The 9689-nt window shown below is 46.4% G+C and overlaps 2 protein-coding genes across 2 annotated transcripts in view; one reads left to right on the top strand and one right to left on the bottom strand.

Annotated features, from left to right (window-relative positions):
* LOC6601256 (zinc finger protein jing) overlaps positions 1–4472 on the top strand; it is a 126793-nt gene extending 122321 nt beyond the window's left edge. Inside the window, exons 4-8 of the mRNA XM_026986796.1 lie at positions 105–1287; positions 1342–1894; positions 1966–2113; positions 2183–2360; positions 2423–4472. Coding sequence (XP_026842597.1) covers positions 105–1287; positions 1342–1894; positions 1966–2113; positions 2183–2360; positions 2423–2849 — 2489 coding nt within the window. The 3' untranslated portion in view covers positions 2850–4472. The remainder of the gene's footprint in view (positions 1–104; positions 1288–1341; positions 1895–1965; positions 2114–2182; positions 2361–2422) is intronic.
* A 1244-nt stretch (positions 4473–5716) lies between these two features.
* On the bottom strand, positions 5717–6433 carry LOC6601311. Its single transcript, XM_026985652.1, has 3 exons — positions 6215–6433; positions 5985–6158; positions 5717–5921 (listed from the first exon to the last, which is right to left on the bottom strand). Exons 1-3 carry the CDS (start codon positions 6431–6433, stop codon positions 5721–5723), a joined length of 594 nt encoding a protein of 197 aa, XP_026841453.1. The 3' UTR covers positions 5717–5720.
* Between the last annotated feature and the right edge of the window lie 3256 nt (positions 6434–9689).

The following is a 9689-nucleotide window of genomic DNA, read 5'->3' on the forward strand; positions in this document are numbered from 1 at the left end:
TAATCGGGTATGCCTTGATCCATTTTTGCGATGCTGAGCCGAGGTTACGCCTGCAGTCTATTAGATTCCCAGCTAATCTGTATCGTCCCTCTTTTTTACCGCAGATGTTGACCTCAAGAGCAGGACACGCTCCCTGCCACCCAAGACGGCCCCTGCCATTGCCACGCCCACGACACCACCGCCACTAGTGCCCACATCGGCCACCAAAGAACTGTGTCAGCTGCGGAAGAGCACGACCCCAGTGGCATCCGTAGCCACGGTCGCGCTCGCGCTGGCGCCCACTCCCACGACATGTAATCCCACGCCGCCGCTGGTGAGCATTGCGCCCTCGAAGCTGACGCCCACGCTGAGCATGGCGAAGGTCCAGGTGCCGGCCCTAAAGTTGGGCACCAGCAGCAGCAGCAGCAGTAGCAGTAGCATCAGTGGCGGTGGCGGTGGCGGTGGCGTCACACCCGATCTCTTTGACCTGGTCAAGAACTCGCACGGAGCCATCAGCATCGTGGCCAAGGCGAGCAGCCATCCGCTAACGCCGCTGCCCTTCAGTTCGCCGAGCAGCAACAGCAGCAGCAGCCTCCTGCGATCCTCGCCGGCGCTGTCCAGCTCCAACTCGTGCACGCTGTCGGCCTTCAGCAAGATCAAGGCGGAGCCCTCGGAGGATTCGGCCTCTGCCCTCGTGGCGGCAGTCTCGCTATGCTCCTCGGTCTCCTTCCTGGCCTCGCCCAAGCCGCAGAGCTTTGCCGGCCAGCTGCCTAGCAGCAGGGGCACGGCGGACGTGGTGAAGCACGACCTGCTGCCGGAGTGCAGCAACAGCAACTCGAACTCCAACTCCTGCAGCAGCTACTCCAACAGCGTCAGCTCCGCGGCGGATCTCTCGCTGGAGCCATCGACGCCCGCCTCCCTCAGCTCGCCCTCGCCGGCGCCGTCGCCCTCGGCTGGCAGCAGCAGCAGCCGGAGGGCTGCCAGTCAGACGGACATGCTCAGCGAAATGGTCACCTCGTCGTGCATCTCCAGCGGGGGCGAGGACTGCTCCCAGACGACCACAGACATGACACAGCCGCCGCCGGAGAAGAGCGAGCCGACGGCCACGCCGCCTCTGATCGCCAGCAGCAACAGCGGAGGAAGCAGCAGCAGCGGGAGCAGCAACTACGACGAGGAGGACGACAAGTCGGTGGGCTCCCTGGAGACGCATCCGACGCACAAGCGGCTGCGGGATCTGCCCACGCCCGAGTCCGGGATCGGGGGCAGCCTGAGCAACAGCGAGAGCAGCAACTCCATCGCGGATGGCATGTAAGTAGATTTCCGAGTGGAGGGAGAACTGCCTTTTTAATTTCTCTTTTGCAGGTCTACCAAATCCGTCTCGGCCTGCCCGCCCACCACTGCCTCGTCCGCGTCCGCGTCCGCTTCCGGCTCGGACAGCAACTCCCTGGCCAGCAACGCACCATCGCCCGAAGCTCCAGACTCCCTAGACTCGAGCTCCCCGTGCCCCACGCCGGCCAGCAGCACGGAGTCCACGATGGTGGACACGGCCCTGGCCGAATTCGCCAGCAAGAGCCTGCCCAAGTGCGCCATTTCGCCGATCCTCTCGCAGCCAAAGACCATCCGGTTCCCGGCTGGAGCCGGCGCCGGCGGCAAGGGCGGAAAGCGGCACGACGGCGTCTGCTACTGGGACAAGTGCAACAAGAAGCACGAGAGCAACTCGAAGCTGCTGGACCACATGCAGACGCACCACGTGAACACCCAGACGGGGCCCTTCGCCTGCCTCTGGGTGGGCTGCAAGGTGTACAACAAGGAGTCCTGCTCGCGGCGCTGGCTGGAGCGCCACGTCCTCTCCCACGGCGGCTCCAAGCAGTTCAAATGCATTGTCGAGGGCTGCGGAATAAGGTTCGGTTCACAGGTAAGTGTTCTCGCTAGAGATTCGCAAGAGATTCCTTCCCTCTAACCATGTCTATGCATCCTGTGCTCCAGCTGGCTCTGCAGAAGCATGTGAACAACCACTTCAATGCCACTGACAACGTCAAGGAGAGCGCCAGCAAGCGCACCTCCGATCCCCCCGTGCCCAAGCAGCTGCGGAAGAACGGCAAGAAGCTGCGCTACCGCCGACAGCCCTTCTCAGGTGGGTGTCCCGCAAAGCCATCCAAGACCTTTCTTCAACTTCGTCTAATCCCGTCCAAATCCTTTGCAGCTCGCATGTTCGACTTCTTCGACACGGGCATCATGGAGGGGCTGCAGCATCGCCTGCGCCAGATCAGCACGCTCACCAACGGCTCCCAGGCCATCACCTTCCAGGGCCAGTGCCTGATGCGGAGGCGCAACAGCCAGGGTGGCCACGATTGCTTCGTGCGTTGGTCCCCGCGCGAGATGTAAGTGCCTCTCGACGGATATCTGTTTTAGACAATGCATAATCCCTTTTTCTTCGACACAGAATATCTGACGAGTGGTTGCCCGAGTGTCCGAATCGGACGCGCTGCCACACGAAGGTGGTGCAGATCAAGCACATGCGTCCAGCGGAGAAGACCCGCGTGGACAGCCTTCTGAGTACGGCCTTTAGGCTGCGCTACGACGCCCAGCTCTTTGCCGACGACTACAATGTGAACGAGCTGCAGGAACTGGGCGCGGTGACTAGTGACTGCGAGGATGACGATGAGGAGGACGAGAATGATGAAGAGGACGATGAGGAGGAGGAGGACGATGGCGTCTCTGCGACGGTCAGCTCGAGGACTGCCAGCAGTGGGACCGTGTCCAGCTACCAGCAGGTGCTCAGCATTGCCAAACTGCAGATGCAGCAGCGTCGCAAGCACCCCCGCAAACCGCCCAAGATGGTGGCCACGGATGCTCTGGTGCCCATTTAAGAACCACAGAACAGCAAGCATACGCAGAAAAGCAAAAGTATTCTCTAAGTAATTAAACACACAGAAAAACCAGAAGCGACAAACGAGTAAACAGTGACAACTAGAATAGATTTTCTACGATCTAAGTTAAGCCATCATACCATATGCTATATAGATCTATTAACACACACAGACACAGCCACAGCCACCATCTAGGGTGCAGTGCACCATCCCATAGACAGGGCCCGCTTCGTTCAGTTGCCCCAGCTGTCCCATTTTCTCCATTTGATCGATCATCCTTCGGTCGCTGTTAATTGTACATACATTTATCGCATATAAGAAATCCGAGTCAGAAGATCCTGTGGCCACCTTATCGCAACCCACCCGCGCGTTCGAGCAACTGTTATGAACAAATGTCTTAAGTTGTAACGTCTCTAGTTGTAGGTTTTAGCCCTTAGTTAATTGTACATTTTGATAGAGCCCATAGGGAGTATGGACTATGGAGTACGGAGTGGACAAGACTTGTTTGTTTCTAATGTATTTTTTATTAGTTTATCGTTTATCAACACGTTTTATTTCGTTAGTTCGTTTCGTTCGTTCTATTGTTGTAGTCGTACCTTTAGGACCTGGCCAAAACATCCAACCACGCACACAACCCTCTTCTTGGCTCGGCTCGTGGGCCAACGGGTTAACTTTAAAATAGAGCAGAGAGAGGGAGAGAGCAAAAGCAAAGGCAAAAGGCGGTAGAAGGTAGAAAAAGAAGCAAAGAAGAACACAAGACTTGAAGCATTTACAAAAGCTATAATAAGCTGCATCAAATATTTGTAAAACATTTTGTACTCAATTCGAACAGCAATGCAAACACCATTTTTAAGCCTAGGCCCCGAGACACGATTGATTATCCATTAAGTTAGTGCAAATCCCATGCAAAACTCGTCTCCAAGAGGAGCAGTCTGTACATAATATATTATATATCATTAACTAGTTTCGCTCTTAAGCCCTTAAGCCCCTAAACCTACCTTAAACCTAAACGAATCATTTAGAACCTAGCCAAGGTAAAAATAAAGTTATCGAAAGGAGCAGCAGAGCCACACAGCATACACACACACACACATTAGAGCGATGTATCCTATCCTATCTATTCTTTTCACTGATTTTGCTGTTGGTTTTACATACATATGTACATACATATCTGAACGGCAGACCCATATAAAAGAAAATTCGCCTTAACAGTAAAAGTAATTTATAATTCTTTCTACGCCAATGAATTTATAAGTGAATTTTTAACGTAAGTAAAACCAAAAGCAACCAAACGTAAACTGAATATCGAAAACGAAACCGAAACCGAAACCGAGTACTCAACACTGCCAAAAAATGTAATTGAACAACATGAACCACACAGTTGTTAGGAACGACTGATATATTTAGAGTGCAAGGAGTCGGAGATGCCCCAATGGCAATCCTTTTTCAATATGTTGCAACCATAAAACTGCCCAAAAGAGAGATGTGTATCATAGCTACATATATCATCTGAGTATCTGAGTGTTGTCTGAAGATAGTGTAGATGCGTCTCTGTGCCCCAATTAGTTTTAGCCGATAATTGTATACAAGAATCAAATATATATATATATATGTATACACGAATCTATATGCGACCCCCCCTAGCTTTTATAGAACCTGATGATCGTATGGAAAGCAATACTTTACATAATACTTTATAATCGCTGATCGAGTTTAGTTCTTCCATTCGGTTCCACTTTCGATGCCTTTCACCCAAAATTGTTCAAGGCTTTGTATGGCAACAAAAACACAAGAGAATCTAAAACTAAAAAAAATTACTAAGACGGAAAAAGCGGAAAGGAAAAAGATTAACATGAAGAAGAAGATGAAAATGAAGATATAGAAATTCAAATAAAATAAAACTACCTCAAATTTTTGCAAGCATAGAACGAACACACAAAAAAAGAAGAATTTTTCGAGACAAATTTTCTAGAGCAAACAAAGTATTGTATTGTATGTAGGAACAGAACAGCATTACGAGTATATGTACTATATATTGTATTTAAAGAGTTCAGCAAAAAGTGTATTCAGGAACCGAAAGAACAACAACAACAAGGGAAAGCATAGACACGTAGGACACACATACAAAATGTAGGCTAATTCCATATTTTGCTAATATAACGTACAGTACAGTCTATACGAGTATACAGTGTGTAGGATAAGCCAAACTCCAGTTATCCCGGCTATCAGTTATCAGTATATCGACTCTTTCGTTTGATTTCATAATTTTGGGTGTTTCGCTGCCCTGCCCCGCCCGCTGTTTTGCCCAGTTTTTTTAGTTTCTGTACATAGAGGGACGGGACTTATCCAGTGCGAGATATATATAGACATGTATTCGATATATCATAAACATAACGTTAATATTACAAACCGCTTTAATGAATTGCAGAGGGAACTCAATTATGAATCCATTATCATTAGCAGACGTACTACGTACATATATACCACACGTACGTACGTACGTACGGGTGTGTTTCTGCAGCTAACAATATTTTCGATTATGGCCAAGCAACAGTTGAGTTTACATTCGTATCCGTACGGGCATATGCAGTTGCAGATGCAGATGCAGATCCCAGAGCCAGACCTCAACTGCAGTTGATTCAAATGTATCTAATTTAATCAAAACAAAATATATATATATTATATGAACTATATATACACACAAACAGAACACAGAACAGAACACACGGCATAGTATATACAAGTGGACTCAAACAGACACTGAAACCGAACGAGAACATGTAAACGCGCTGAGAAATGAAAATATATAGAAAGAAAATAATGAAAAAACTTCCAATTATCAGTTTTATTCCGAATACATCCTGAGATATCTTAGGACTCCTGGGCCTTAGGTCTGGGCCTTTTCTTGTTCTTCACCGGCAACATGGACTGCAAATAGAACTTGACGGTGCCCACGTACTCGCTAATGCCGGAATTCCTATCCACGATAACGGCACTCACCTGGTAGAGGCCAAGTGGAAAGGGTGGTACTAATGATGGGTCCAGATAACCATTCCGGGCAAATAGGTGACCCTGTGTAAACGTAGCAGATGTCAGTGATATCTCACAAGGGAGCGCAAGAAACACAACCCACACCGAAATCGGGAAGGAGTGGTTGACGTTTGTGAAACGCTGCAACATCTTCCACATGATGACACCGTAGGGCAGGAAGCTCCTCCTAGATATCACGTCACCTACGTTAACAGACACATCCACCAGGAAAGGCTTCCACTGGTTGCTATAGTCCCTCTTGAAGAGCTGCAACCGAATCTGGCAGAGATGGGCGATCACTTTTGGCCCTGACTAGCTGTCTTCTTCCAGCTTACCACAGGGTTATACAGTGGGACGGGGAGGTAACAATCCATGTTAGCGATGGCCCTAGTCCAGTTGACGGCTTTTAGATTGCAGGAGATATTTTTCACACGCTCCGGGTTTCCGACGCACTCTATGTTTGTCATCTTGTACACCAACTGTTCATCGCAGCTCGCTTCTTTACCGCTGAGGCGGCAGCAGAAGAATATGAGTACCACCAGTTCGGTCTGCATTGTCAAAAGTATCTGTATTCGGTTTGTAAATTTTCTTAATTTTGTGCGTAATCGAATACTAATATATTTTTAATGGCGACAATATCAATAACGTTGATTTGTAGCATTAATAGGAACTATGCATTTATACAATAAATTTAAATGTTGTTTTGAAATAGTATTAAATTTATATTGTAAAAAAATATCTGCTAATATCTGCTATCTGGATCAGATATCGAAGCACGCGAGGCGACAGCACCTTGGGGATAGCACGACCCAAATTGCTTAGTTGCCTGTTAAAAAGGCTATATCCTTTTTGTCCTTGACGTCAATCTAGGTCCAAAGGATCGGGGATAGGGATGGTGGAGCTTAGCAATTAAAAGTTAAACAGGCAATATCCTAGTTGTCTCCAAACGATCGGCGATGTTCGCACGATCACAAGGTGACATAAAATATCCTGATCGGACAAGAAATGGATAAGGAAAGTGAGTATATATAAGTGGGGAAAATATCCTTGATCATTATTCCTTAATAAATAATTCGTGAAATCATGGGGTTTCCTCCGATCACAGGAAACCTTAGAATGCCCAGATCGGACCACAAACAGCCGAGAAAACTACATATGTATGTATGGATAGGGATCGAAGTCCTTATTCATGGATTAAGAATATTTTTCCGATCACGGGAAGCCGTCGTTCGCCCAGATCGTCCCACACATAAGGATATGACCGGAGAAAATATCCCCGATCCTCGACAAGGACTCCATCAAATCAAGGATTTTCTTGCGATCACAAGAAACCGTCGCACGCCCCGATCGGACGAGAAACCATCCTCAATTTGATGCCGCTCAAAACCGAGATTTTTCGATTTTCGGATCTGGGCTACCAGGCGAACAGAAATCAGCAAAAAGCTACTTTAAAGAATGCACAACATGTTGCATACTTTTAGGGTCCCGAAAAATTTTTCAAATAAAAACCAGATACCTTCTGCTGACTTCTGTTGGCCTGGTACCCTAGATAGAAAATTCTCGTTTTCTGCCATTTAAGCGGCCGGAAGATTGAGGCTTGTTGTGTTAAAAAAAATTGGCTAACACAAAAGGCCAGATTGGTTTTCTTGTTTTCTCCGTTATTTGTGGGCCGATCCGGGCGTGATATGGCTTCCTGTGATCAGAAAAATATCCTTGATTGATTTTTGAGTCCTTATCAAGGATCAATGATTGAGGATATTTTCTCCAGCCATATATATCTTTTTTCCTGATCCTCAATGGGAACACTATCAAGGAACGGCATGAGACCAAGCCAGATTTGCGCTCCTATCGAATCTTTCAGAGTGTTGAGCTAAAAAATCAAAAAGCGTAAGACACCCTTACAAAACGCAGTTTTTTTTTGGAAATTAGAAATTACAATTTATTTCATACAATGTCTGTTGTTGGTTTTTGCTTTCTTCGGATGTTGTTTCGAATACACAGTTACAGTTTCTAAAACCTAATCTTCGATTGCATATGGGTAGGTATGGGGTTCGGGTGTATACAGAGTGGGAATACGGGGGAACACATGCTCACAAATAACAATAATAATTCGTGACACAATTTGATCGCATAAATCTAACAAAATACATATAAACGGATTCCACACAGGATTTGCTCGTATAACAATTGGGTTCTATATGGGTTTCTTCGAATTGTCAACCAATGGATCGATCGCACCTGCTCCAAATCCAGCAACCTCCGTCACCACTCCACAAAGTGAACACGACGCGGGCGCTGCAGCTTTGGGGAGCAGCGGAGGAGCTGGGAATGGATCGGTACGAAACATTCTTATATACAAATGCTAATTGTTTAGATCTCGAGGTGTGTGTTGTTGCTTTTGTCTTTTTGTGCATATTTTGTTGATGGTTTTGCATTATTGTGGGGGCGGGAGGCAGGCGCAGTCGGAATGACCACCGCCCCGGGAAGGTGACGCCTCCGCACAGGTCAGACGCCTCCACATTCTCAGCATCTTGAATGCATCGGCGACCGACGGGCAGAGGATGATGTCGCCTCCTCGGGAACGGCGCTCGAGCCGCCTATGACGCCTCTCCCTCAACAAATTATTGTTGGTGCTTGCCGCATGCCACATACAAATCGATCGGATCGCTTGATGGTCTTGCTGTCGATAGGTTATAATTTAATTAATGTGTGTTGCTCACATAACTTCTAATTTGTAGGATTTTACAATTTTTTTTGTTGGATTTTCTCGTAGACTTGAGTTTTGGATGATTGGATGTTCGGTTGTTCTGACTGTTGGATGAGGGTTCCATCTGCAACCGCCGTCTACGCGTTTTCTGGGTTTTGCTTGCACGACTTTTGTTTGTTTGTTTGCTGGTTGGTTTATAATTTTGCTACTACAATTTCTCGTTAATATTTTATACATAATATATATTTGATATATATAATTATATTTCTTTACTATACAATAACAGCGGAAAAAGTGTGTGTTGGTTGGTTGTTGTCTTGCTTTTTTCGTACGTTTTTATAACAACTTCTCATGTTAATATGTATAAGTTTAATGATTTCTTGATCTCTTCTCATTTCTATATATATATATTCTGTATATATTATGTATATCAATACCGTAATTGTTGTATTACCGTCTCTTATCACAAAAAATCATAATTATATATATATATAATTTATTATTATTAATTTTTAATGTATTATTCTTAGAATTGAACAATAATTAAAAATAAACATAGGACTTAGTTACGTTTTTGTTTGTTTTTTGTATGTGTGTGTGTTGTGTGTGTGTGTGTGTGTGTGAATGATTGCATGTAGTTGTAGTGGGTTGCAGTTGACCTTTGTTGAAGTATTGCCAAGTATTACCGCTGTCCAGCCGCAACAGAACCACTCCTCATACTTTAGGACCGGACCCATCTGATGGACCACCCAACTGTTATGAGGTTCCAATCTGCTGCCACAAGAGGCAAGCAGGTGCGCCCAAACAGGCGGAAGGTTCATCGGACGGTCAGAGCGATTTTTGTTGCAGCGGAGCAGCGGAAGCGGATGTTGTTGCTTTTGCTTGCTTGTTTGTTGGTTGTTTTCGGGGCCCTTTCGCTAAATTTGTTCATCTGGTGCGGCCGCTTGGCCACGTGCCATGTGACACATGCCGCAAGCCGCCTACAAATGTACAAGTTTGTTTTGACAATTGTTGGTTGATTCTTTACAGTTTTTCTTTTTTTAACGAACTTTACATATACACTAAACATTATTTAATAATAATAATGGAAAAAACAAATAACA

Source organism: Drosophila persimilis, unplaced genomic scaffold (assembly GCF_003286085.1).
Source record: "Drosophila persimilis strain 14011-0111.01,24,50 unplaced genomic scaffold, DperRS2 tig00000002-arrow-pilon, whole genome shotgun sequence".
NCBI lineage: Eukaryota > Metazoa > Arthropoda > Insecta > Diptera > Drosophilidae > Drosophila > Drosophila persimilis.

What these genes read in the sequence shown, in the direction of transcription:
- LOC6601311 (XM_026985652.1), bottom strand. Translation starts at nt 6,433, where the DNA reads ATGCAGACCGAACTGGTGGTACTCATATTCTTCTGCTGCCGCCTCAGC. An exon ending in TCCCACTGTATAACCCTGTG is followed by an intron (nt 6,159 to 6,214) that starts GTAAGCTGGAAG and finishes CATCTCTGCCAG; the next exon opens with ATTCGGTTGCAGCTCTTCAA. An exon ending in ACCACTCCTTCCCGATTTCG is followed by an intron (nt 5,922 to 5,984) that starts GTGTGGGTTGTG and finishes ACGTTTACACAG; the next exon opens with GGTCACCTATTTGCCCGGAA.